The sequence below is a fragment of the Capronia epimyces genome (genome assembly GCF_000585565.1).
Source record: "Capronia epimyces CBS 606.96 chromosome Unknown aczIQ-supercont1.11, whole genome shotgun sequence".
NCBI classification, from domain to species: domain Eukaryota; kingdom Fungi; phylum Ascomycota; class Eurotiomycetes; order Chaetothyriales; family Herpotrichiellaceae; genus Capronia; species Capronia epimyces.
In genome coordinates this window covers 215,457-241,930 of record NW_006912914.1, presented here as the reverse complement: position 1 = coordinate 241,930, position 26,474 = coordinate 215,457, and the positions used below count along the sequence as shown (strand labels likewise).

Below are 26,474 nucleotides of genomic sequence, written 5' to 3'. Positions count from 1 at the left end.
ATATGGGATATGGGATATGGCATATGGGATATGGCATATGGCATGTGGGATATGGACCGACGATTCAACAGATCTGACAAGTTAGCCATGGGCGACAGACAGGATGGTTCAGGAAATGGAGATATTCCTTGCCTACAACACATGGTCCTGGCCTGACCTGACCTGACCTGACGGTGACGAGACTACCGTTTTATGATGTGATTCATAATGACGACGTTGAAATGAATGAATGAAAGAATGACTGAATGAGAATAAATGAACGGTACTCTCGTATCCCTAGGGATATATACTCCGTAATTAATCCTAGTCCTAGTCCTAGTCCTATCTGTATACGGATACATACAGTATCTTGACTTGGCTGACTAGACTCAACTAGATCATACCAGGACAAGGACCAGAACTAGAACCAGAAAAGACGTGACTGACTTGGACTCTGGACTTTGCAAAGACTCTAGACTCGGCCTGCCTGCCTGCCTGCATGACTCCAACAGACTATGTACAACAGACTGTGTGCAAAGTATAGTATAGTATAGTATGATATAACATTGCCCGACTCTAACAGACTACCTATGTACAAAGTATAGTATAATATAATATAGTATAACATAACATCGCCGTGGAGTTAAACAATCTGTTCTGCTCAGTATAATAGGACAGACAAGACAAGATAAGAGAAGAGCATATAAGACCAACTTGACCATAATATGACCATGACCAGGACCAGGACCAACCCATGACCATACCGTGACCATGTCAGGTCAAGGTCAAAGGTAAGGTCAAAGGTAAGGTCAACGGTAAGTTCAAAGGTAAGGTTGTATACTGTCCCATTGTATACATTGTCAACACGTACGCGAGACCCGTGGGCCGAAGACAGCAGTTGAGTCGAGTAGCTCCTCATCTCTAATCTCTGCATGGCGAGATCCTGGACAGACAAGAGGATCGAGAATTGGGGAAGTGAGAAGGGCGGGCTTCTAGACAAATGGTAGTACAGTGTACACAAGGCCTTTCCTAAGCCCTCTCCTAAGCCCTCTCCTAAGCCCTCTGTGCTCGAGGATTGACTTATTGACAGGAAACCACTGCACTGCTCTTCCAACCCCAAGTAATTCAAACCGGGACAACACACTTCCTTGCATTTCCCGTTCAGGCACACTCTCCAATCCAGATTTACAAGACCTCTCCCACAATTCTAGCTGCCTCTTTGTACGTGGCGAGCAACCTCTCGCACTTTTCTCTCTCTTTCTTGATTCCATCGTCCTCGTAGAGCAGCTCGTCGAACAACTCCTCCTTATACAGCTCCGAAACTAGGCGGTTCTGGACCTCGTCCCTGCTATGGTTGACCAGAAGATGCATGATGGCTTTGGGAACTTGGTCTGCAATGGTCTCACGCACAATGTTGAAATAGGAACTGATCAGCCGGCGGATGAGTTCGGTTTCCAGTGCTTCACGGTCAGTCAAGACTGGCTCTGCAGACTGCTCCGGCTAGAGTTCAAGTTAGAAATAGTCGATAGTAGAAAGAAAAGGGAACTCTTACGAAAAGTGAATTTGAGTCGCCGTATTCTGACGGCGCGTAATCATCATTCATGGGGGGTGGGAAGGCCGGCGTTCGATCAGTGAAGCTACCTCTCTCCATACGGCGCATGCTTTGTGAAAAGCTTGCATCAATGTTCTGAGTTGGATGTCGATGCGGAGCGGAAGCCGCTGGTGGGCCGGATGGTGGGCCGGATGGCAATCCTCCATCCTTACCGAAGAAATAGTTCAGGAACGAGTCTCGTGTATTGCCGCCTGTCCCCGTTGCGCCAGAGACACTGCCAAACCCGTTTTCCCGAGATACGGCGGGAGACATACTGCGAGTGGCGGCAGGATGTTTTCGTACAGGGAGTGCCGTGGCTTTGTCTTCCTGTTCGGCATCTTCCTCATCTGGAGTGGCTGTACCGTTAAGTCCTATTTGCTTCAGCCGCTGCTTCTCTCGTTTCCGCTTCTCTTCTGCTTGCGCTGCTCTCTTGTCCTTTTCGTTCTTGCTGGCAATGACAGAAGACATGGCGGCGGCGGCTCCAAGGAAGTTCGGGTGGTTCGTGTTGATGTACGCGCGTTGAATCGAGATCAAGGACTCGACATAATGCGAACTAGGTCCCAACCGTTCCCTCAGAAGGTCCGACACAACTTCGATAAGTTTGCCCTGTAATCTAGGAAATCTTGATAATTCCTGCGACCCGCAGGTGTGGCAGATCTTGATCAGTTCCTCATACACCAGCTCAACACATCGCTGACTGGGAATTTCTAGCAGCTTGATTTGAGGTTTAACCAGTAGATCGAATGCCAGTTCGGGGACGAAAAGACTCGGGCGGGGTCCAGTTGAATTTCGAATCGCAGTCCGAATGTCGAGAACTGACAGATTGTGGGTTGGATCAATGGTCTCTAGAGAGTTGCCAAAGACAGAATTGAAGATGTAATATATCCGAGCACCACCACAGAGCTCTTTGGTCGAGATTTCGGTGGATGTACCGTCGATGGAGGAGATGAACGAGTTCGCAAAGCGAGTCATCAGCTGTAGAATTAACGAACCACGATGCTCTTTGCCACTGAACTGTTTGCTGCCATAGCTTGCCAGCTCTTGTTGTGTCTGGCCCATTAGTGTGTTCAATCTTGCCTTGATATCAGGCAGTCTATCTCGGATATGCGCCATCAGCGTCGTATTCAAAGTCTTTGCAAGGTACTGTGTTCCACATCTCGTGGCCATATTTCGGTATGCAGGATGATGCCGAAAGAACTCGGCCTCCGCTTTCAAAGCTTCCGCCATGGGTTTGTTGGTCTGAATATCCTGTTGCGATCGGTTGACCACGCCAATAAATCCCAGTTTCAAGGGATAGACGCGACCGGACAAGATGTCGAGAGCATTTGTACCGTGGTCCATCAAATCCAGTTTTGTCAGGACGCCGATTGTCCTTCTTCCCAAAGGATCCACATGACGCGCGAGTTTCAGAGCTTCCGAGTTGACGATGTCGACATTTGCCGGGGACACGGCGAGGACGATACTGTTCGGCTTCGCGATGTACTCGGATATGAGGGTCCTGGTTTGTTTCTCGATATCTGACGGCTGATCGCCGATGGGAACCTTGGTCAAACCGGGTAAATCGACCAACGTCAGGTTCAGAACGTGCGGAGAGAAGATCTTGAGGTTGATGGGTTGTCGGTTGATGCCCTTGTTGTTGCCAGCTATTCTCGCAGTCTCATTTTCGATCTCGGCTCGTACTTGGTTGAAGTCCCTGAACTTGCGACCGGGGATGTGGTGAAACTCTGCCCACTCTCCGTGTTCGGCCACGCTGGCCGCAGTGTGTGGGATGCGGACCTCATCTTCATCGTTTGCGCCATCTTCATCGTCAGGCGGGATATTGATCAGCTGCAATATCAGCGGTCGACGGGTGACGATGCCACTGCCTCGAGGGAGAAAGTCTCTGCCGACAATATTTTCAAGGACCGAGGATTTGCCTGAGGACTGCGAACCGACAACGACTATCTGAGGAAGATCGAGAGAGTCATTTCCGATGGTGTTGAAGACGAGGTCCTGGAGCTTGTTGACCGTGCGGAGGAGGTCATCGCCGAGGGTGGTCATCGTTGGCGTCGGCGAGCGTGCTCCCTCTGATGGGGGGTGTCAGTTAGAAGGAGCAAAGCTGGCACTAAGGCCGGGAAGAAGAGTTGCGAGCGGTGTTGATAGATGCCGCGGAGAATGAGACAAGACGAGATGACCCGTCGGAAGAGTAGATGATACAGTATAGAAAGGAAAATGGTGCAGCGGGCGAGCTGTTTGATCAGATGGCCACCTGCAGGCACATGTTTACTTGGGAGGAGTGTCTGGGGGTGGACGGAGTAGAGAGAAACGCGAAACTCGGTCGGTGCCGGTGAGTGGCTGTTGGGACGCAGGCACAAAATGGATTTGTGTGACAGCTGTGATGGGGGCAAAACAGGCGTGTTCCCGGGCCCGTCAGACGTGCATTTTCATCGGCATGGTGATTGGATTGCACAAATGCAGAGGGCACGAGGCCAGCTGAGTACCTTGGTGGTTCCTAGCTGAATGTCTGACGTCGTTCTAGTTGCTCTGCCGTCCACCCGTCCACCCGTGCAAAGAACCAAGAATCCGGCCGGTCAACCACTCAACCACCACGACCAATGTTGTCGGCAGGTACCTACTAGGTAGGCTATTAGCCAGCTATAGGTGCCCTAAGGTAGGTCCCTAAGTCTTGAGGTTCTCCGTACCTGGCAGCCACCTTCGCTTCCAGCCTCATTGTTGGAGGCGGGGTCGTCTTACGTATTACGACATGAACAGAGGCCAACAGGCCTGGAGCCCATCTACCAGCATCTTCCTCCATCCTCACAATGCTCTTGAATAGCCTTCGCACCAACTAATACAAGCTGCTAACTATTGCTCCTCATGCCTTCAATCACGAGCATCGCTGCTATTACTGGCTTCCTCTGGACCAGCTTAACAGCAACAGCAGCTATTGCAGCCTACTCAGGCCAGCAAGCGCTCCTCGGCACCGGCTATTCTCTCTCCTCCACCATCAGAGATGCCCTGATTGCCAACGACGTCATCGGCGACGTTCTCGACGACTTTGAACCGACCTATTCCCTCGACATCAGTTACCCCAAGTCTCACGAGACGGTGCTTCTAGGCAACGACATCGCCGTCAAGGCCGTTTCCAAGCGCCCGGTGTTCACGTTCCACTCTCTTACAAGTCCATCCATTAGTGCCAAGAACTTGACTTTCACCCTCGCTCTCACCGATCCAGATGCAAAGTCTAGGGACAAACCAATATGGTCCGAGATGTGCCATTGGATCGTGACCAACCTGACAACTCCTGAACCTGCGCTCCATCTGTCTAAGGCCCAGCCAGGAGAATTGGAAGAATACCTTCCCCCGAGTCCGCCACCCAAAACAGGATCACACCGATACGTATTCGTGTTGTTGGAAGGAGACGCTTCGAATCTGGAGGCACCATCGGATAGGAAACATTGGGGGTATGGGAAAGTCCGACATGGTGTGCGAGATTGGGCTGGGGAGAACAACTTGACCGTGGTGGGAGCCAATTTCTTCTTTGCTCAGAATAAGAAGCAGTAACAAGCCTAACCCAAGCCACGAGGCAGTTATTGCTTGAAATGCTCATTACCATCTGCTTCATGAAGGAATCGCAACTCGGACAGGCTTTGACCAACATTATCCATCGATCGATTTCCTTGTTTCAGAAGTTCTTCAATCGTGCTCGAGGTAGCCACCTCAGCTGCTTCTGCAGCAAACAGCCAGGGCTTCATTCGTCTAGACACCTCATCTTCCGGTTCGTCCACCGTAGCACGCTTCTTCCCAAAGGTCGATGCAGCGTGTTCAAAGCGGCCCGATCGAGCAAGGAGTGGGAAAGCCTGCAAAATCTGGCTCTCGTCACTGAGTCTGTCGAGCATATTAACTGTTGCCAACAGTTCATCCTCCTGTTGTTCCTTCGCAAAGGTAAGATGAGCCCGTGAAGCTCGCTCCTGCTGCACTGTCGGGAGAAGAGCCTGTTCAAGCACATTCGGGACCTCAGCTTCCTCTGGCCATTCGGTCTTTGTGAAGTTTTGCACCATCCGTTCTACTCTGCCACCAGGGGTTTCGGGGGCTTGTTCTGGAAGAGGCGCCTTCAGAGAGCTCACAATCATAAGCAGTCGCTGACGTGTCTCGAGATATTGCTCGTATTGATGGTCAATGTTCTGTTCTAAGTCTGACGAGCTCAGCTTGCTCTTCAAATGCTCATCCTGACCTGCTTCGTCGGTGTTCCCTTGGCATCTCTCCAAACTCTCCTCCAGCCAGGCAGTAAGCTCTCTCCGCGCCGCAGATAGGGCATGAAGACGCTGCGGAAGAGTCGCACTAGTTCGATACTGACTCTGTGCCTTTGCATCCTCCAGCAAAGACCTTTCGTGGATGGCATAATGATGAGCTTCAACCAAGGCCCTCTCAAGAGCCTTGACCGAACGGGTCAGCAAGTCAACCAGTTGTGCCAGCTCACGCTCCGTATCCGGCAGCGCAGACGGAGTTGTGCCGGCCCTCGACAGGGTGTCCGACGTCGTGAACCGACTAGAACGCCTGAGAGCATCCAATTCATCCTCCAGCGTAATCAGTGTCGTGTGTTGTCTTTCCAATCGTAAGAGTTCAACATGTTGACCGAGAAGCGATCTGGAACTGTGCCCAGCAGTTGCTGAATCTGCTGGGTCTGAAGTAGCCGCGTGCTCATGGTGTCTAGCCAGAATCGCAGCATACCGGCTTTTTGCAGCACGGTTGGCTTGCACAGCCTTGACATATTCCGCTCTCAGTCCCTCGAGACCCTGCCGGGGATTCTGCGCCGTGTCGACCCGAGCGGCGATATAGGAGCGAAGTGACCGCCGCACAGAGCTCACTTCTTGAGGCGGCAGCAGATACGGCTCGAACGCGGCAGAAACCCTATCAAGCAGCAGAGCTTCTTTATCGTCTATGCCGTGATCCATACTGGATAAGCACCTCGTCCTGCTTCGCCTTTGACTTGTTGCTTTGCGTTGTGTGGGGGTTTTTTTTGCTCAATCACTTTCACACTTCGTAAACAAGAAACAGCACCAGCGAGATTGTTGATTGTCGTGAAGACACCAAATCACATATATGTACGGGTGTGCGGTGTGCGGTGTGCGGTGCGCGGTGCGTGACATCTAACTCCCCATCCCTTCACACATCATGCAGCGCTCGTGCTCGTGCTCGTGCCACTCCGCCTTGCCTTGCTCTATCTGCACGCCATATATTTCTGGGCCTTTGTTGTTTCCGCAGTTGGACGGTGCCAGAATTTCTCGGGTGGTTGGTAATGGTGTTGGTGTTGGCGTGGCGGTCCTCGACGTCAAAGACCAAGCAAATTTCGGATGTTTGTGTTTGTGTTTGTGTTTGATGTTTTCGATTTTCGCTCAAGTCCGACTACGGAGGTACATATCAGTATCTCAACCTGCATCTCACCTACTTACTGTACATGTCACCTAATTAGGTGCATGTAGCGACCTTAGGTATGGATGACAACGAACATGTAAGTATTACTACGTACTTGATGGCTACCTACCTAGATACCTACCTCTACAGCACTCACAGGTAGTGTTCGCTCATACTATTGCAGATGTCTGGAGCTAAGGCCACTCACTCACTCACTCACTCACTCACTCACCATGCTCCGTCCGCTCACCATCCCAAGGCAGATTGACCATGTATTGTATCTCTAGATGCCAAGTGTTCGGTACTGCCAGTGCCACCTCTCAGAAACCCAATGCAGCGTTGAACTTGGGTGTTAGGGATGCACGAGAGCATAAGAAGCGGGTCATCCGACAATATTCAATGTACATAATCATCATGCTTATCAGCAGGCACGGAGTCAGTCTATCTTCTCGCACAGAAATGGGAAACACTCCAACTGTTGTCCTCTTATGTTGTCCTGGGGCACTGCGCTCTATGTAGTAGCTCCTGTGTCTTCACCACACGGGACGTTCTCCAAGGCCAGAGGGAGTCACGCAGAGAAATGATTTGCCCATTGAGAGAGGGGAATCCCCTTCTAACACATTCTGGGGCCCCAACCTGTCGAAGCACAACCCCATGGCTCTTTGAGCACCTCGATGCCAGCCCGTGGAGTCTGAGCAAAACGATATTTATACTGTTCTCTTGTGGGACTGACCCTTAGTCTCTCGGCAACAAATCGCCATGCGCCATTGACAGTTTCGCTGCCAATGCTGTCTTCGGTATCAATGACAAGCTTCCGCAGACCCGTCTGTTTTGTTTCGTGATTGCTGTATTGACTTTTTGATTCTCAAAATCTATCTGTAACGAGATCGCCGAACGCATTCACGTATCATTGAGGATTGGCGGTTCGGATTTTTGGAGCGTTGAACATACTCTCTATCGAAGATGCGACATTATTCCAAATCGAGAATATCTTTGCCATCGCAATGGATGCTTGAGCTTGATAGCCGGTGGCTGTCGAAATAGTCCGTTTCTCTGTACTTCATCGTGCTTCGAGTCTTCCATGAGTTCTTGCAGGAAGCTGATTGGCCTGATAGCCGAATAATACCTGATTTGCACGAGCTGGCACAAGCCCATCCGGAGGCTGTAGGCAACGCAACGCTAGATGGAGGTAGAGTGACCAAAGTCTGTAGTAGGTGAGTTCAGTAGAGTGTGCGTCGTAAAGGTGGACAAACCAAGCCCTCTCCAGAACGCGTACCGAACAGATATCTATGCGTGGTGCCGTCCACCGGAACTGTCGTTGGGCCTGGAGATGGCGATGTTCTCTGTTTCGGCCCACCTTACTGCAGGTACGAAAGATAGGTTGCGATGGCTGTGGCTTTTCGATGCATTGGTTGACTGGTATAGCGAGAAACGAGCCCCGCGTGATTAAAGTCTTCAAGCTTTGCCTTCGACATGATTTCTCGCCTCCGTCAACTGACGAACCAGCTCTCGGCCATCGTCGCCATCCTTTCCCTCAGTCTCGATCGCTCCCTCGAGCCACTGGACGGCGTCGGCCCATCGACCCATCTCCATCAAGCATTTTCCTCCCACGAGGTATGCTCTGGCATTCCCAGGGCCCTTTTCTCCATTAGGGCCATTGCTGGGACCTCTTTTGCACTCCAGACTGCATTCTGCATCTTTAAGACCTTCTACCCAATTCTGGACTCCAGTATTGGCCGCTGCTCGGGACTGGTACATCAAAGCGAGTTCTTCTCTCGCGAGGCCCATAGGTTCCCAGCCAGGTCGTGCCGCAGCCATATCTATGGCAACTCCAAGAAGGCGGATCGCATCCGCATATTGACCCTTCCGGACTGAGGCCGTAGCCGATTCTCTCAGTTTTTGAATGTTTCCCGATCTCTTTGGATTGACTGGCAAAGGGGGGGGCGGGACATTGTTGGGGGTTTCGAGAGACTTTAAAGCACTGTGCAAGTGGTTGATTTTCGCAACGGCATCTTGCAAGGCTTTATCTGAAGAGAGGATGGAGACTTGTTTCGTTTGAGGGTCGATGTGAAGAGGAAGGTGAGTGTAGGTCTCGAGAGCGTCGTCGGTGGAAGCCATGGTTGCTTGAGACAAGGAGGAAAATACCTTGACTTCAATATCCCACAGATCCTCAAGTTAGATTTGACACAACAGCCTGATAGAGTATTGAAGTTGAGGAGGTGAGGGTGAGGGTGAGGAGAGTTCAACGTTTCGTGAACGTGGCCACAAGCACACCTACGCCGCCGGGCGACATAGGTGACAGATATTGCCAATCTATGTAAAAAGTCCCCGGAGCTCACCCCCTAAAGGGGGAGAGTGATGCCGCCCTATACTCACCCCAGCTCGTGTGACTCGGGTGAGCGGTCACCCGTATCTCACCTGTCGCGGGCCCCTAAGCCCTAGCGTCTTTGGCCCCGATGATACGATGCGACGCAGGTCCTGTTCGCCCCGTCAGACGGCCTTGATTAGCCCTGCCGCCAAATTAGCATACTCAAAAGCAGCGTCGCTCGCGTCGCTCGATTCACACTACTAGGCTGGCTGTCAGTAGGGACGCTTTACCCTAAGTCTAGCTTACCGCCTTCTACTTTCGTCGATTCTACTGTACGTGTTACAACATAGTAAGCCCTTTCCTTGGGCTTTTATAGTTATTATACTAAGAGCGCTAGCGAGAGCTATACTTATTCTCTACAACTATTATACGAGGAGATAGAAACTTCTTCTTCTCCTTAGTAGTGCGAGTAATCTCTATTATATAGCATATCTAGCTACTATCTATACTTAGGCTTACGAAACACCTACGATCTCTATACTCGACCGGTCCCAAACCCAGGTCTCCTAACACTTATACCCTGTCTACGAGTTTACAACACCATATAGCTCTTTAAGCGATGACCTCGTCTTCCTACCGACTATGCCAGTAGTTTATAGACCGTTCGTGTATAGCTCTATAGTTAATACACTACCTGTTGAGTCTGCCTAGCGTCACCCCGTGACACTATCTAGCCTATAGTTAGGCGTCCCTAAGGGATAGCTAAGTAGAGGGATAGACATCGGGCCCCCTTAATAATAGAGGAGACTTTCCGTACTCGGTTGTTTCGTCGACCAAGACACGTTATTAGGCATTTAGTAAGAGGAAAGCATCGCGTAAATCTGGTCCCAGACTCCATGATGGTCTCCTCCCTGTCGTACATCCAGGTAAATCGCACGGTATGTCGAGATCAAGCGCCGACAGGAAAAGGGCGACGCCCTGATGGCCCTTCGGAGTCTGCTATTTGCCAGTTCCATCAGTCCTTGGATCTCCAAGTTCAGATAGTCTTCAGATAGCCGCACATGGTAAGAATCTTGAAGGGCAAGACTGTACAAGTCGAGCAAAGCCAGATTCACCAAGATGAGTCCCAATGCGTCTTTACAGAAGACAATTAACATGTTGTCCTCGGGGTCGGGTCCTTCTCGCAGTTCTCTGTTCCCTGTCTCAGGGTTGAAGGCGACGAGGAGGTGTCTCTTGAACTCGTCACGGAGCTGTAAGAGTTGGCGGTGTATGTCAGGCGCCTTTGAGGATGCAAGCTTCGCACCTGCGGAGATACTTTCCATGTCGCTTCGAATGGTACTCATCCTTGCCATGTGTTTAAAGTGGATGATAAGCTGGTCCGTTTCGGGGTCCATGTGCGGGCCCGGTAGAGGGGCGTCTAGCACGGCGGTCCAGCTGGGATCATCTAAGAAGCACGGCCGATGTTGAATCAACGCTGAACAGGACTGTGGAGTCAGGTCAGCCTTTCGAGGACTACAGAAGCTTCCGCATTCCCATGAACCTACTATCAGCCCATGCTCAGCGTGGAGCAGTGCTCTTCCAAAATCTTTGTCATGGCGCTGAGGTCCACGAAGCTGGATCAGCCTGGCACATCCCGCGGTATGCTTGAGCCAAGAAGCGTCGAGTTTGTTCGTCAGGACCTGTTACATTGTTAAGGACCTTCCACCGACAATGAAGGTCGCATGCAGGTGACTTGCCTCGAACCAAGAAAGACACACCACGGCGCACAGGACCTCCGAAGACAGAGCCACCGTGGAGTCGTCGAGGGACTTGCGCAGACTCTTCAGAGCCCGCCCGTAATGAACCGGGCTGACAGATCGACCCGACGACAGGAAGGCGGTGTAAGAATTGCACAGACACCTGACGGCGTCGTCGAGAGCGTCGTACGTTCCCAACCGTGCAGGTACAAGTTGGATGAAGCATCCCAGTTGACTCAAGGATTTTCCATGTGGCTTCACAGAGGTCAAGTGATTGATCAGTTCCAAGGCGACCGGGGACGCAAGGAAACTTGGAGCCAGAAAAAGATCAAGCTTCGGGCTCGATGAACCGCAGTCAACGATGCCATGCTGATTAATCTCGTGTGCCAATTTGGGCCCAGACGTCGCATCAGACTGTTCCGGCGTGACTGGCGTGACTGGTATACCTCCCGGGGAAGGTCGGTCGCTTTCACCGTTGCCTGTCGAACTGTCTTTTTGGAATCGATCGTAAGGTCATGCAACGAAGACGTGATCGGGTTGGGTTTCACACACCTCGACTGTCGGACGCGCTGCCCGTATCTGTGGATTTCGCCTCCTTGAAAGGATAGCCCGGGCAGGTCCAACGGTATCGCACGCACTGCGAACAAGCCGGGTCTGCCCTGTCACACTGTCTGCCCGTCAGGGATCCGCCAGGAGGAGGACTTGCCGACTCTCTTCGGGGGGAAGGGGGTTGCTTCTTTCTTGCCGACCTTGACTTTTCGCGCCTGACAGATGGCGCAAGACTTTGGCTTCCCAACCATTCGTGCCGCCAGACCCGCTCCCCCGACGAGCTCGGCTTTCCTCTCTTTAGGCGATGGTAGCGACGCAATAAAGTCGACGAGAACAGATTTGCTGCGGCCTCATACTAGGGGCTAGCATCGCAGCTGAGAGACAGGAAAGTAGGTGGTCAGGCTCGAAAGAGAATCGAGAGTTGAAAAGCCTGTGGGGGGCCACGGCCAGATTTGTCTCCACCGGAATTTGGGTCCATTGTTCGCCCCTATCGGATTCATGCTCGGATTTACATTTAAACCTGTGTCGCTGATTGGAGCGCTCGGAGTATCAGTCAGTGGCCAAAATACCAAAAAACACCAATATACCCTACTGTAGGTAGTGAGCCTCGGTAGCCGTAACCACGCCATGAACGGTGCACGGTCAAAAAGTTCGATGACACGAAATGGGCAACGACAATGATGTCCCAAAAGAACGAAACAACCATCTGTTGATGGGGTAGAGCTTCCCAACTCGGTGATAGATATGTACACAGGAGTATGGGTGTGACCGCCCAGACGGCAGACCCAGAAAGAACATGCTGTATTTGACTTCAGACAGCCACGGCTTCGGCTTCGACGTTGGCCTTTCCCTTCAACGCTTCTTCAAAGGCAGTGGGATCCTGCATTTCTTCACCCTCGACGCCGTCAAGTGCAGCAACATCTCCAAGTACCGAAGCTGACAGGAGTGTCTCTCTTGCCGGCAAGAGTGCACTCAGGAGGCTGTACGAGACGAACGCACTGAAGAGACCCCAGAAGTAGAACACATCGTATATGTACTTTGCTCCTCCAATGTGCAACTTGGGGTTTACAGCATGTGCGAGACCTGGTAAATTCGGTGTCACGGCGACGAGGAATGCTGCCACGGCCCGCCAATTGGTTCCAGCCTGGTTGTAACGGTATCGGCCGTGACGCTGGTAAAGCGCTGGGACGTCGATGTGCCTGCGCTTGGTGATCCAGAAGTCGGCGGCCAGGATCGAGGCAACGGGTACCAGGAACACGGCCATACCGCCCATGAACGTCAGAAGAGACTCTGCGCTGTGAACAATCTTCCAGGGAACCATGATCCAGCTACCAGTAATGGTCACGATGATAGCTCCACGGCGGATGTTGATGTATTTCGGGCACAGCGACGCCATATCATTGGCGCAAGAGATGACGTTGGCGCTCAAGTTGGTACCGATTTGTGCGACAACCTGTATAGAGAGTCAGACTTTTGCCTCCGCTTCATTCGGAGGGACTGAGAATGAATCCATACCCATGATAATCCAACGAAGAACGCTCCACACCGCCCCGATGGGCCGTCCCAGAGGGCGATCAGGCTGACGGGATCCCAGATATATTCCCCGTATACTACCTTGGCGGCCGACGTGCAGATGATTCCAAAGAGCCCCAGGACAAGTGAAATTCCCGGAAGAAACAACGCTTGCCAGTATACTCCTTTGTCGGTTTTCATATATCTTGTGAAATCCGCAATGTTCGTTCCCAGAGTTGACCTTTGACAATCGTCAGTGAGTAGTCCGACGAAGAATGTGCGAATCTGCCCAGATGCTTACCAGCCGCCCATGGTCGACGACAGACAGTGCAGAATCAACCAAGATTTGGTGGACCCCCTGACCGTTGAACCTTGGTCCCAGATGTCTCCAGCACCGTGGGCTTTCACAGTCATCGTAATGACCATGGCCACTGATGAGACCGTGACCACGACAGATTTGAAGGTGAAAAACCACTTTAACTTGTGGGGAGGGGTGAGTAGGAAGGGGAACTGCACACTCCAGAAAATGAGATGAGAGACCATCTGCTGTGTCGTAATCCCCACCGAACTGGGGATATGGTTGGGGATGTTGAGATAGGAAGGCCATATGGCTCTGATGCACTGAGTCATGGCCGTCGAGCCAGTGTAGGTCTGTATCGCGTGCCAAAAGAGGGCAGACACCATTCGAACCACCACGGCAAACCGAGACAAATAGAAGCCAAATGACGACCTGGCCGCGATGGGAAATGGGACGTGGAGGCTCGCACCCATGGCGCCATTCAGAACGACAGGAATGGCAGCCACCAACTGCCCGATGATGATGGAATAGACTGCTTCGCGCCTGCGACTGTGAGAACGTGGACCAACAAGTCTTTGTCGGATGGACGTACCAAGTGAGGCCAACAGAGAGGACGCTTGACGGGGCCTCCCAGGTCTGAGCGCTCATCGCATCACTTATCTACCGGGGAGTGCGAGGTCAGACCGTGATTCTTTCTCGGAAGGGCAGGACACTTACCCAAAAGCCTAGGATTGTGAGAGAAGTCCACGTCCTTCTCTCGACGGGGGTGACATCAAGATCTTTGTTCGTCCATGTGTCGTCCCCAAAGCTGGATGGTTCTTTTGGTAAAACCCATCCTGACGGCTTGGATTTCTGGTCAACCTCTTCTTTGACCCTTTCCTTGACGGACTGAAGTTTGCGGTGAATAATGCGAGACATGGTGAGATGGTGTGGCCAGAGTCACTTCCGTGGTTGGGGAGGATTGTAAGTGTATGCCTGGCTCTGTCGAAGCACCAAGCCAATTTATCCAAAATTCTGGAGCTCAAGTCTTCGACGCACGCATGATAACGATCGTGCCACGCTTTTTCTTTATCATCTACCGTGACCAGTTTCGAGACGTTCCTATTTCTCTGGCCTTATCTATGGAGACTCTTGTCTAGTAAAGAGCTGGGTGCACCATCAAAGCCTCTCGCTATGAGTAACTTCGTCGCTTCCATTGATCGCGGTTCCCATAGCACGGCCTGGAACGATAATGCATTGAAAGACCCCGGCCCAACAAGCGTCCAGATTCTATCAAGACTCCACCTGATAAGGACTTTGGAATATGGATGTCTGCAGCGGCTTTTCCTCAGCATATCGCCGAGTAGAACCAGTCCGTGATTGGCGCTTTCGGGGGATCTGGGAATGCGTATGCAGTATTTAGGGGTTCGCCCCACCAACAATACGAGGCAGGCTCTTGCGTAGCTCCAGTGGCAAATATCATTACTCGATGGAGCTGTGACCATGAAGTCCTGGCCTTTCCGAGGACTGCGGCCGAAAAGACAGAGAGCTAGCTAGATAGAATGGTGAAGATGAATCCTTGACGTATGAACCATATATTGTCCATAGATGTACCAGAGACGACTTCTGTCTGTTCCTGCGAGTTGTAAGAGTACCAATATCTATTTCAACATCAATACAGATGGCGTGGGAAGCTCGAGCTCGCGAAAAGCTAGATGCAATCAACAGCAGCATCCCCCAAAACTGGCGACTAAACAGTCCTGTCCCGTCCGCCGAAGAACAGCGTGACCTAACAGGCCCATACATATGTCAGTACCTGAGCAGTGAGGAGGTGGAAATCACCGAATGTCATGCTGTCTACATTGTCAAGAATATATCTTGCGGGCGCTGGCGAGCTGAGGATGTCGCTCGGGCGTTCTGTCATCGAGCCGCACTGGCTCATCAAATGGTGAGTGCTGCTAAGCACTTACGCTCTCTTAGATCAGTCAGATCCTGATGCTTTCTACAGGTGTCGTGCTTGCATGAAATCTTCTTCGACACAGCGATCAAGGACGCGATTGCTCTGGATGAATACTTTGCCAAAACGGGGCATCCCGTAGGGCCTCTCCATGGCCTCCCCGTGAGCCTCAAAGATCAATTTCATGTCAAAGGTGTGGATACAACAATGGGGTACGTCGGTTGGATTGGCACGTTCCAGGGAAAGAAGGACACGGCTAAGCACAAGACTTACGAGAGCGAAATGGTGCGTGAACTGCGAGCTCTAGGTGCGGTGTTGTACTGTAAAACCAGTGTCCCGCAGACGTTGATGTCAGCGGAAACGATGAACAATATCATTGGGTATACTTGGAACCCCAAGAACCGCAATCTGAGCAGCGGTGGAAGCTCTGGCGGCGAAGGCGCGCTCATCAGCCTTAAAGGATCTCCCATTGGATTCGGTACGGACTATAGTGGCAGTATCCGCATGCCTTCTGCGTTCAACGGACTGTATGGGATCAGGCCGTCGAGTGGGCGACTTCCATATCAAGGGCTCGCCAATTCCATGGACGGTCAAAACACTGTTCTCTCCGTCGTCGGGCCCATGTCACATTCTCCGGCTTCCCTTCGATTGATGATCAAGGCCATACTGAGCCAAAAGCCGTGGCTCTATGATCCTCTCGTGGTGGAGCTCCCCTGGCGAAGCGACCAGGAAGGAGAAACTCTCAGATACATAGCTGGGAGGACGACAGAAACGAAGCTTGCCTTCGGGATCATGAGATGTGACGGCATCGTGCAGTCTCATCCCCCCATCATGAGGGCGCTGGACATTGTCACAAAGGTATTGACCGCAGCGGGCCACGAACTTGTGGATTGGAACCCGCCCTCTCACCAACGAGCTATCGACATTGTTCAAGCATGCTGGGTCTATGACGGCGGCGAAGACGTCCACGGCTCTTTTGAATTGTCAGGAGAGCCAATGTCTGACAAGATCTCCTGGATATTTGGAAGCGAGAGAAGGGAGGAAATGAAGGCCAGCGCCATCGCAAAGAACAACGTCGCGAAAAGAGCCTTCCAAAAGGAATACATGGACTACTGGAATAGTACCCGACAGCGAACAAGGTCAGGCAGGCCTGTCGACGCGTTTATCTTGCCGGCAGGAGCCGCGACAGCGACAAGACCCGGTGCAAGGACATACGCCGGGTACACGACGGCACTCAGTGCACTGGACTACTCAATTGTCACGCTTCCGGTTACGACCGTTGATAAAAAGATCGACATCAGCGAGGGCTTCCAACCGATCAGTGATCATGACGCGAATGTACACTCTGGATGTAAGTTGATGTCACCAGACCCTTCCTTGAATACCTCCCGAGATGTTGACACTGCTTCGCAGACGAGCCAGAAATTTATCACGGCGGCCATGTCGGGCTGCAGCTGGTGGCAAGAAGATTCCAGGAAGAGAAAGTCTTGGTCATTGCAGAATATCTTACGGATCTCATCTCTGCTCAGCATTCAGCATCGCAGTCAGCAGAGGCCTAGGTAGGTCTTACAGTGGAGTCACATGTGCACGAAAATGGCAAGGCTATCCTCGATATTGGACAACAGCGTGTTATACATAGATAGTCACGGTCAACGACCATCAATACTTATCATGTCTTTTCCTGTTGTTATGCCATCGCCACTTCCTCCTTGAGATCTCCTCCCTATTGAGGTCTATGATGAAGCGGCCAGAGTTCACACCTTCGAGGCCGATACTCGCGCTGCCACTGTCGGGAAAAGTGCCAGTACATTTGTCCCTATTGCCTGGATTTCATCCGGGGACAAGCCGTCGTACTGGAGAATTGCCCGCTTATTCGCGTCCATGGTCCGGTCCGTCGAACACGGCACGCCACAGTCGGTCCCGTAGACGATATGTGACGGACATGTCATCTTGATGGCCGGACCCAGCCCGGACGGACAGGTCGCGGCCGTGTCGAGATACAAGGTGCTCAGCTGGGTTTTGATGTCGTCCGAGGCGATTCCCCGCGGGTTGGGGACCCAGGCTTCGGCCCCCAGAAGCTCCAACCTGCTCGCCAGGACCGGGAGGCTTCCGCCACAGTGCGAGACGATGAATTTGACGTTCGGAAATCTTTGGAAGTGTCTCGTGTACAGCATGGACACGACGGTCCTGCAGGTCTCGAAGGCCACCTCGACGAGTGGCGCGGGCCGACCGAGCTTCGGAGCCGCATAGGCATTGGGGTGAATGAAGACACAGGCTTCGAGGCGGTTCAGTTCCTCCCACACGACATCCAGCGCCGGGTGGTCCAGGTAAACGTCGTTGTAGCAGCACGTCACCGCGAACCCGTCGGGGGCGAGTTCAGCAGTCGCGCGCTGTATCTCCGCGAGGGCTGCGGCTGCGTCGTCCGTCGGTAGTGCAGCCAAAAGTCCAAATCTCGATGGATATCGCCCGACCAGGGAGGCACCGTAGTCGTTGGAGGCCTTCAGCGCAGGCAGCGATTGTGGGATGTTGCTGAGGAGCTGCATGGCGACCCCAGCCTTGTCCAGGTATCTCAGAGTTGCTTCGACACTCCATGCCCCGGGTTCGGGAATCAGGAAACACCTCTCCTGTGCAGCATTCCATCGAGAGATCTTCTCTTCCTCGGTCATTGGTGGTGTGAAATGTCCATGGATATCTATCCATCCACTCCCCCTTTCTGCGTCTGTAATATGTGCCATGGCAGACGACCGCAGAAGCAAACTTGGACTTACTGCAGAGATCACCTTCCAAAAAGGCGGCGATTGCACACCTGCAATTGCATAAATACTGGAACTAGTGGTTACTGCTTGGGGGAGCGCCATGAGGGCTTTCTGACAGCACCGCGACGATACAGATGCGTCTATCTCCACCTGTCTCCACCTGTCTCCTGAATGGGGCCCGGGAACCACGGATTTATCAGGCATTGATCAATTAGCATTCTCCGACGGAACCAATGACTTAAATGCCTCGCACTCGAGTGGAGTACTGGCGTATCCCTCCAGGCTCCAGCACTGCATGTCACCCACATGTGGCGGAGAAGGCTGATGTCTCGAAGGAAGCCTCAATGCCGTCTTTTTCAATTTTGATTTAAGCCGTCTTCTGCCTCCGGCGATGGCGTTGACTCCTCGCGTGCCAGGTTCGCACAGTGACTGAGATCCAAGCGCTCAACCATCTAACAAAACATGGGCGTTGCATGGAAGACAGCCTTTGACAACATCCGAAGTTGTAAACCTCGAATGACCTCTGTGCACTGCTCTGTTTCATAGAGGATTTCTGGATTCTCCTGCGCTTACTCAAGCATCTAGTGTTCGCTGTCGACTAGACCAGGATTCGCGATGACACGGACTAAAGAAGAACTCGACGCCCTCGCGGTACTTGACCCTGAGATCGACGCAGTATGTCCTCCATGTCCATCCCTTTCGTTGGTCCCCCTCCGCACGTTTCCTTTGCAGAATATCTGAACAAGCTCCAGGTTGTGAAATCCGGCAGACTCCCCATCCCGAAGCTTGACCTGTCCTCGATCGCCGAGGCAGTTACCCAGCTCCGTACCCTTGAAACTCGCTGGCCTCGACCACCCCCCGTGCCAGAAGTCACAGAATCAAACAGGAAGTTCACGACCCGCGACGGTGCCGAGCTCGATCTTTTCGTCTTCCAACCGGCCAGTCCTACATGGGAGCCGATTCCCTTGGTCATCTTCTTCCACGGAGGCGGCGGTGTCATTGGCACGGCGTACTCGGTCGCCCCCCTGGCGAGAGAACTCGTGCTCGCGCACGGCTGTGTGGTGATCAGTCCGCAGTACCGCCTGGCACCCGACTATGTGTTCCCCACTGGGGCAAACGACGGCTGGGACGCCTTCGTATACATCTCGACTCGCGCATCCGACTTCTCCGCCGACGCGTCCGCAGGCCTGATCGTCGGCGGCGTAAGCCACGGCGCCGTGCTGACGAGCTTGATCGCCCTACAAGCAAAAGAAACGAGTCACAGTCCCCAAATCTCGGGTCTATATTACTCAGCAGGGGCATTCATCGCGAACCCAGAAACCATCCCGGACCAGTATCGAACACAATACCTCTCGCGCACCGACGAGCGGTGCATCAACGCTCCAATACTCAACGCCGATACCAAAACACTCTTCGACCGGGCGTACAACGCAGATGTATCTTCGCCTCTCTACCGGGCCTTCAACACAGAACCGCTGTCGAAACACGCCCACGTCGCGCCCAAGGCGTATTTCCAGGTCTGCGGCTCGGACATTTTGCGTGATGATGGCTTGATCTATGAGCAGGTCCTGAAGGAGCGTGGAGTGGAAACTCTGCTCGACGTGTATCCGGGCACACCGCACATCTTCTGGAGTGTCTTTAGGACGATCAAACAGGCGGCCAAGTGGAAAGCTGACACCAACAAAGGGGTTGGCTGGTTGCTCGGACGCGAGAGTGACAAGGACGAAAGAAAGTTGTAAGGAGGCAAAAGATGTATAAAAACATGAAGGTCTACACCTCTAGCCAGACCAGGTTCGGGCTTGATACCGGTAGCACACAAAACAAAGCCGTGACCTACTAGTCGTAAAATAACCAACCCTTGTTGAGGAGCGCGTCGAAGAGGATAGTTTGATCCGAATAGTCGATATTGCTGTCAACCGACATCCATTTCGTCGTCAGAGGTATCCTCACCGCTCTCCAGATCAACTGGTGACCCTTGCCTTCTCTTTCCATGTCTTTCATAGCTTCATCCCCGTCCTGGCCGTTCTTCCGGGCCCTTAAAATATGCTTTTCTTTTCTCGAAGTCTAGTTCTTCTTGCAATTTTATTTGGGTCAGCCTTCGCTTCTTTCTCTTTTCTTCGACGCGGTGCAATGCTCCGACTTGCTGCTCTAATGATACGATTTCGTCATCAGGGCCGCCGGCCTTTCAATCATTGCCATCAGCAAAGCTTATTGGACTTATCCTCGCGTTCCCAGTCCTGAGTGACCGCGAGCACTGTCAAACATGTTATAAGGCCACCCACACCTTAGTAGAGCTGTTTCAAAACCATTCAGATCTGCTGTCGACCTCGGACTGGTAATCTTCATGTGGAGATTGTCCTTTGCGGAAGGCCTCAAGTGCAATTGTTGGTAGAAGAGGGGAACTCGACATTTGGCTTGACGACATTCGGCAGCGTGTACGCCCACCTCTCCTAGTTTCGGGAAATCACCTGGCTTGAGCATTTCGATGTTCGTGACAGGCTGACCCAGGCTGGCAATCTTATTCAGTACTCGACGTTCGGTCGCATCCCAACGATTGATATCTCCATAAGAGTGACCAGACAGCAAGGACATGCCATCGTAAGGCAGTGCCGTGACATATAAAGAGGGAGAGGGGGTGGGTGGTGGCCACAAGTATTGGTGGCAGAGTTCAAGTGTCAACGCGACTTGACGAAGTGACGTGAAAAGAAGAGCATGATCCTTACTGCAAATCCCGAGTTCGGATAATGTCGTGCTTGATCCAGAGTTAGCGTTTGGGGTTCGTTTGGATTAGGGCGGTGCCCTAGACTTGGAGTGGGCATCGAGAGGGTATAATGTCCGGGAGTGGTCCGGGGGAATGAGTCGCCGGAATGATTTGGCGATAGATCAGGTAGAGTAGGAGATCGAGAATTGGGCCGACCAGCGTGCTGTTATTCGATCGGAGTAGATTCGACGATGGACAGGCACCTCTCCTTTGGCGGGCTAATTGAAACTTCGTGGGACAGTTGGACCTTTCCTGGATTGCCACAGTTGTTTTGCTGTTCGTGAGTAGACTTCCGCGGCGTTCATACCGATCCATGAGTGTGGTGACAGACTCGGTTCGAGAGCCAAGGGATGAGCTCACATCGGTCTTGCTCTTGGGTATCGTACCCTTGTGGGCGCCAAACTGTGAACGTGAATTGTGCAGTCATACTTAAACACCACGCGGCGGACGTATTCTATCTACGATTCAATACCCGTCGCCGAATGTAAGTGGGATCTCCCAGATGATATAACCTTACTAGTGCACTAGAAGTGTGGCTTGTTGAGCTGTCTTCGAGAGGCGTTTCGGGAAGGGTTGAACTCGGTATTGCTCGCGCGGGTGGTGGATGGTGGAGTCCATAGAGCAACATGCCATGGCCTATGACGGTGGATACCGATGGTGGAGAAGCAGATTCAGAAGATAAGGGCTCCATACACGTATTCAGTGCATAGGATAACCGAAGAGCCGTATCGATTCCATGGCAATTCGCGACAGAAATCACTATGGCAGATGGGCAAAGTGGTGGGAGTGATGGGGGCGGGAGGATCTCTAGGATGTCAAGGATCGAAGAACTCATACCCGTCGTAAAGACTGCGACCTACCAGGTGAAATGGAATGATCTGCGAGGGTCTCGAATAAATTTACTTTTTCTCGCTTTCCTGGCTGTTAAGCCCAACAATTGCTACAGTCACTTAACTTGACTAGATATGATATGGTGTGAGGAGTATCTACTAATGGTGCAAGGTGTGCCAAATGGACCCTACCAGTACTCCGTAGTCAGCAAACAGAAATACAGAGTACAAGTGACAAGGCTGAAGTGGCTGGTGAAATTGTGATTGGCTAAGTGATATAGCGTCTGCCCAGTCTCGCTAATCTGTAACTGCTTAGTACCTAGCTAATTATATTACTAGCACTAACTAGTACTAGGTGCTGCGGAGTCTGTCTTGACCGTAGGCAACTTCAAGTTTGACCCTCCGGCTCGCTCTCCAAGACTGCTCTACGCGGCTGAGGCAACATTCTTCGCACTCCGAAGACTGGAATGTCTTGTTGCACCCAGCATCCTCTGTTGTTATAATGGGGTTCTATAAGCTGCCTTTGGATGTGATTATCCCAATCATTGATGATGTATTGGCCCACTCGACCTGGTCTGAAGGACTGCAGCTGCGCAGAGTCAATCGTGAGTATACCTGAGCTGTACTGTCATCTTCCTTTCACCGATGCACTAGTAACAGTACCCCGCAGGAGTGTTCGACCGCGAAATCCAGTCTGCCTACTTTGATCGAATGTCGGTGGCTATTCATCAAGGGCCCCTGAAGTGGACGACCCATGTTATGACAGGGCAGCACCTATACAGATGCCTCAAGGGCCAGATGAAAAGTTGCCGGCCAAAGTGTGCATTAGCCACCAATCTCCAGGGCGCAGTGGGGATACTGGCTGCTGTTGAAGAGTTCTGGTGGGACACAGAGATCCCGGGCCGTGGAACAAGCGCAGTGAGCAGTACAATCCGCTCGGCCGACGAAGAAAAGAACGATCGAATCTACACCTTGGTCGCTCTCACAGCCTTGACCTTCCATAACGGTGTTGACTTTGCCTCGTTAAACCGTCTGACTTGGTACAATGACCAGGTCCTGCCGCACGGCTGGGCCATGATGACTGCCGTCATGTTGGATGATAGAGCTACAGTGAAGGCTCTACTGGCCCAGAAACCCGATGAACTGGAGTCATTCCACCTTGCCGATCCTTTGCGCATGGCTGTCAAGCAAAGTAACTGCGAGATGGCCCGGCTGCTTCTCGCCAATGGGGCCTGTGTCAACATGTATTCGATCTATTACAACCCGGAGATGGGCTACAGAATGGTTCTGCACGACGCATGTGTAGCTGGAGATACCGAGATGGTCCACCTGCTGCTCGAGCCACAGTATCGCATGCAGGCCGATGGCGAAGAATATGAGATGGCTATCAGACTTACAGTGGAGAAGCTTGCCCGCGATCCTGGCAGCCTGGATGTGTGCGAACAGATCATTCGAATGCTGGTACTCGCCTCAATGGACGATGTCCGTTTACCTTTGCTACACTATGTGGTCGATCGCTCAATCGTCAACCACACCAACGAGCTTGTGCTGCTGGCAATCGAACTCGGGTTCGACGTGAACAAGAAGGGCGATAACCCGCAATCTCCCCTTGTTCATGCAGTCAATAGCGGCGAGTTCGAGATTACAACGACGCTTATCGCTCATGGCGCCCGACCAACGCACGAACAAGACTATGATGCGGTCCGCGAGGCATGTCGCTTTGGCCGAGTAGACATGCTACAATTGCTGCTCTCGAAGTCTATCACGATTGATGAATACGGCCACAATTTGGCTGGAGAGCTTCTTCTTATCGCTGCGCATTCTTCAAGATACAGGGAAGATGTCTATCTACGGTTAATCCAATGTTTTGCCAATAATGGGTTGGATCTGAATGCCGCAAACTGGGGCTTCAAGGCTCTCAATATTTCAATTGATCTCAACCAGCCTGCCGTTATGGGGTACCTTCTTGCGAATGGCGTCACGCCGAGTGATGAATCAGTGATGACTTCCGTGGCGCCACCTGGATCGTGACAACGAATCATGGTTTCTCACTATTCAACTGGGTGGGCACCTCGGAAAGAAAATTACCACTAATCATAGAAGAAGACGGTGGTCAATGCCAGGCAGCTTTTGTCAAGAACCCTCTATAGGATGGTTGCCGACCCAGAGACAATGGTGATTCTGCACCGGATAGCATCCCGAATGCTTAACACCAGGAGCGCGAACGTTGAGTTCTGGCCATCTGTGAACGACGGATTCTCAGCTGAGAAGGAGATGACTTCTCAATACTGGATTGCCATGCTGGAATGTCAGCGGTCAGCACGGTGCTGGGATTAAGTCTACCCAAGAAGAAGATCGCTAGCCTTTGCTATGTCAGATCCCGTCAGGTTAGTCGTCCAAGACAGCGATCAAGGACATATCACCACCCCTTGTATGTCTGATGCTGAAGCTTTGTTCCTTTCAGGGCAGGTGGGATCTGTTGATCGTATGCGCCACGATGACAAAGCTTTCAAGAGACTCGCACCCTGCAGGATCCAAGACGGTGAAGTCTGTGATGCAGTTCAGTCTTCACCGGGGTACAGGCGGCCCCCATGCTTGTTGTCCCTTATCGATTAAGATCACATTCAGTGACATCAATATTGATGATGACCGCGATAGGACGCGCATTTGTTTCTTATCTATAAATGGATATAAACAATCAACCATGCCCTACATTTTCTTTTTTCTCTGATCAAAATGCCAAACACCAGACATCAAACATTCCACGAGGATTTCGCAAGAGGCAAACCCTACCACAAAGACTTTGCGACAGATAAGCATCAGATCCCACAGTCATGGATCCTAAGGAGCGTAAGTCTTGGAAACCAGGCCCCAGTGCGTCCAACAATAAGACTGACAATCTCTCATCAGAGAACCTCTCATTACAGAGCTTCTCATCAGAGAACCTCTCATCAGACCACTCCGACCAAAATTCTTTGCAAATCTCTGCTCAATACCTTGACCAAGACACCCAATCATCCCCTCTCTCCCAAGGATCTCCATCTTATTGCGGTGACGAGTCTGAAGTTCAGGAACTGTGGCAAGAGGTACGGGAATTCTGTACCAGCAACGAAATCCAACCGGAGTTTGCGCCACAGTCGTTGTATTCGTCCGAGATGCCTTCTCAGCTGCCTCCGATGCCACCGATCATACTCTCAGAATGTCTCCGAAACAACAACGTCCACGTGCTGCCAGTGGGCATGTGTGAGTACATGACTCCGGATGAGCACTTCGGCAAAGTTGGCACTGTGATGCGGTATATTGATGTGGAGGTCGCACGACAAGGTCTACGCTCAGAACGCGGTAGTAGGGAGGCTGTCCGTCTTCTGATAGATCAGGTGTTCTTTGACAAGCCCAAGCGTTCTGCCTACAAGAGAGTGGACGATGCAAAGCTCTGGACTGGTGAGATCTCCTTGGAGCCGGAGCCAGTGTTAGTCAAGCGGGGCCAGCAGCATGTGCAACCGGAAGAAAAGGCACATATACAAGCGCAATCAGCCGGAGGAACATCCATGCCACCGCCTACAGCATTGGACACGGCCACGTTTCTGAGAAACAAGCCCGCTGTTTCGCGAGCAACCACAAAATCAGTCAAGCCCACGTTGCTGAGAAAGAAGCCCGCTCCTTCTAGAGCACCTAACCACGACAACTCTCAGACAGGAAAGTCCCCTGCTTCACACCCGCCAAACGCACCAACGGAAAATCTGTTGTATGAGTTCGACATCGCAGAGCAGACCAGTGCATTTCTCCAGGAGCTCCTCCCACATACCACATTCTGGCTTGACCGTCCACGTACTACATTGATTCAAGTTTCCGAAAACGGTGTCGATGGGCTTGAAGCTTCCCGAATGTTTCCCTATTTGACAGTCGTCTGGCAAGAAGAACATGAGCCATTCCAACATTGTCACACACGGGGCTCTATGATTGCGGCCTGTATCCTGTCTTCTCACGCCAAGATGCTCAGAATGACTCCGGGTGCTCAGCAGTTGAGCGATCTACGCCATTATATCATTGTTATGGAGGACAATGGCTTATGGTTCAATGTTTTACAGGCAAAACTAAAGGATGAAGGGAGCGGATGTGTCGTGTCATGGCTCGATTCTGGTATCTTGCCTCTACACCTTGGACTCTTCGGGAGCTGGGTCAAGAACATCCATGACTGGGCGCTCACAGTCTGGAAACCTATGATTTTGGCTGCATATTCTCCGGAATATCTTACCTGCCGCGGCAGGTCCGATTTTCATGAACACGATGCAGAGAATGAGGCCTATGCTGCCACAAGCAAATGGGGGGAGGAAGACTTTACCTGGACGGGATGAGTAGAGGCAGATAGATTCTCTTCTTGGGCATGTAGTCGTACGGAATCATCAGAAATTTGAGCTTATAGATCCTGCCGTCTCTGTGCGCCGCCGAGCCGTAGACCAGATTCTTACCCTTGCAAAGTCGATGCTGAGACAAACCTGAAGACTACCCTTAGTCTTCAGGTAAGCTAGAGTTTCGGAGACGCCCGACGAGACGACTTCCAGAGCGACGAGAGGGTGGTCCGGCCAAGACGTGGAATGATAGACTGCGTGCTGGACTGCGCACTGGACTGTATACCTCCCTCTGCCCCGCATCCACATCCGCATCCGCATCCTCACCACCATCCCGACCTGCTTCCCACCCACCGTCTCCACCGTCTCGCAACCAAGGCTCAGATCTCTATGGGTGTGGTCGACCAGCGGTTCCAGCGCCAAGCTGGCCACCAATCCCTGTTGCCATACCATTGCCGATGTACAGAGACGCTCT

General features: G+C 52.1%; 12 protein-coding genes across 12 annotated transcripts; 5 read left to right on the top strand and 7 right to left on the bottom strand.

Moving 5' to 3' along the window:
* Positions 1–1,164: 1,164 nt before the first annotated feature.
* A1O3_10130 (dynamin GTPase) lies at positions 1,165–3,610 on the bottom strand (the record flags this gene model as incomplete). The annotated part of the gene is made up of 2 exons (XM_007740221.1): positions 1,165–1,479; positions 1,532–3,610. 2 exons carry the CDS (start codon positions 3,608–3,610, stop codon positions 1,165–1,167), a joined length of 2,394 nt encoding a protein of 797 aa, XP_007738411.1.
* Positions 3,611–4,426: 816 nt separating this feature from the next.
* On the top strand, positions 4,427–5,113 carry A1O3_10129 (uncharacterized protein; the record flags this gene model as incomplete). Its single annotated transcript, XM_007740220.1, has 1 exon — positions 4,427–5,113. One exon carries the CDS (start codon positions 4,427–4,429, stop codon positions 5,111–5,113), a length of 687 nt encoding a protein of 228 aa, XP_007738410.1.
* Positions 5,114–5,139: 26 nt separating this feature from the next.
* On the bottom strand, positions 5,140–6,504 carry A1O3_10128 (uncharacterized protein; the record flags this gene model as incomplete). Its single annotated transcript, XM_007740219.1, has 1 exon — positions 5,140–6,504. One exon carries the CDS (start codon positions 6,502–6,504, stop codon positions 5,140–5,142), a length of 1,365 nt encoding a protein of 454 aa, XP_007738409.1.
* Positions 6,505–8,419: 1,915 nt separating this feature from the next.
* Positions 8,420–9,082, bottom strand: A1O3_10127 (uncharacterized protein; the record flags this gene model as incomplete). Its single annotated transcript, XM_007740218.1, has 1 exon — positions 8,420–9,082. The coding sequence occupies one exon, from the start codon at positions 9,080–9,082 to the stop codon at positions 8,420–8,422; it is 663 nt and encodes a 220-aa protein (XP_007738408.1).
* A 1,044-nt stretch (positions 9,083–10,126) lies between these two features.
* A1O3_10126 (uncharacterized protein) lies at positions 10,127–10,666 on the bottom strand (the record flags this gene model as incomplete). The annotated part of the gene is made up of 1 exon (XM_007740217.1): positions 10,127–10,666. The coding sequence occupies one exon, from the start codon at positions 10,664–10,666 to the stop codon at positions 10,127–10,129; it is 540 nt and encodes a 179-aa protein (XP_007738407.1).
* A 1,702-nt stretch (positions 10,667–12,368) lies between these two features.
* Positions 12,369–14,285, bottom strand: A1O3_10125 (uncharacterized protein; the record flags this gene model as incomplete). Its single annotated transcript, XM_007740216.1, has 5 exons — positions 12,369–13,010; positions 13,073–13,310; positions 13,371–13,910; positions 13,960–14,027; positions 14,085–14,285. The coding sequence occupies 5 exons, from the start codon at positions 14,283–14,285 to the stop codon at positions 12,369–12,371; spliced, it is 1,689 nt and encodes a 562-aa protein (XP_007738406.1).
* A 742-nt stretch (positions 14,286–15,027) lies between these two features.
* Positions 15,028–16,862, top strand: A1O3_10124 (uncharacterized protein; the record flags this gene model as incomplete). The annotated part of the gene is made up of 3 exons (XM_007740215.1): positions 15,028–15,294; positions 15,355–16,654; positions 16,717–16,862. 3 exons carry the CDS (start codon positions 15,028–15,030, stop codon positions 16,860–16,862), a joined length of 1,713 nt encoding a protein of 570 aa, XP_007738405.1.
* Positions 16,863–17,057: 195 nt separating this feature from the next.
* Positions 17,058–17,969, bottom strand: A1O3_10123 (uncharacterized protein; the record flags this gene model as incomplete). Its single annotated transcript, XM_007740214.1, has 1 exon — positions 17,058–17,969. One exon carries the CDS (start codon positions 17,967–17,969, stop codon positions 17,058–17,060), a length of 912 nt encoding a protein of 303 aa, XP_007738404.1.
* A 776-nt stretch (positions 17,970–18,745) lies between these two features.
* Positions 18,746–19,798, top strand: A1O3_10122 (uncharacterized protein; the record flags this gene model as incomplete). The annotated part of the gene is made up of 1 exon (XM_007740213.1): positions 18,746–19,798. One exon carries the CDS (start codon positions 18,746–18,748, stop codon positions 19,796–19,798), a length of 1,053 nt encoding a protein of 350 aa, XP_007738403.1.
* A 633-nt stretch (positions 19,799–20,431) lies between these two features.
* Positions 20,432–20,666, bottom strand: A1O3_10121 (uncharacterized protein; the record flags this gene model as incomplete). Its single annotated transcript, XM_007740212.1, has 1 exon — positions 20,432–20,666. A coding segment is annotated over one exon (234 nt), but the record flags the coding sequence as incomplete, so codon positions are not given.
* Positions 20,667–22,152: 1,486 nt separating this feature from the next.
* Positions 22,153–23,681, top strand: A1O3_10120 (uncharacterized protein; the record flags this gene model as incomplete). The annotated part of the gene is made up of 2 exons (XM_007740211.1): positions 22,153–22,255; positions 22,321–23,681. 2 exons carry the CDS (start codon positions 22,153–22,155, stop codon positions 23,679–23,681), a joined length of 1,464 nt encoding a protein of 487 aa, XP_007738401.1.
* Positions 23,682–24,484: 803 nt separating this feature from the next.
* Positions 24,485–26,005, top strand: A1O3_10119 (uncharacterized protein; the record flags this gene model as incomplete). Its single annotated transcript, XM_007740210.1, has 1 exon — positions 24,485–26,005. One exon carries the CDS (start codon positions 24,485–24,487, stop codon positions 26,003–26,005), a length of 1,521 nt encoding a protein of 506 aa, XP_007738400.1.
* Positions 26,006–26,474: the final 469 nt, after the last annotated feature.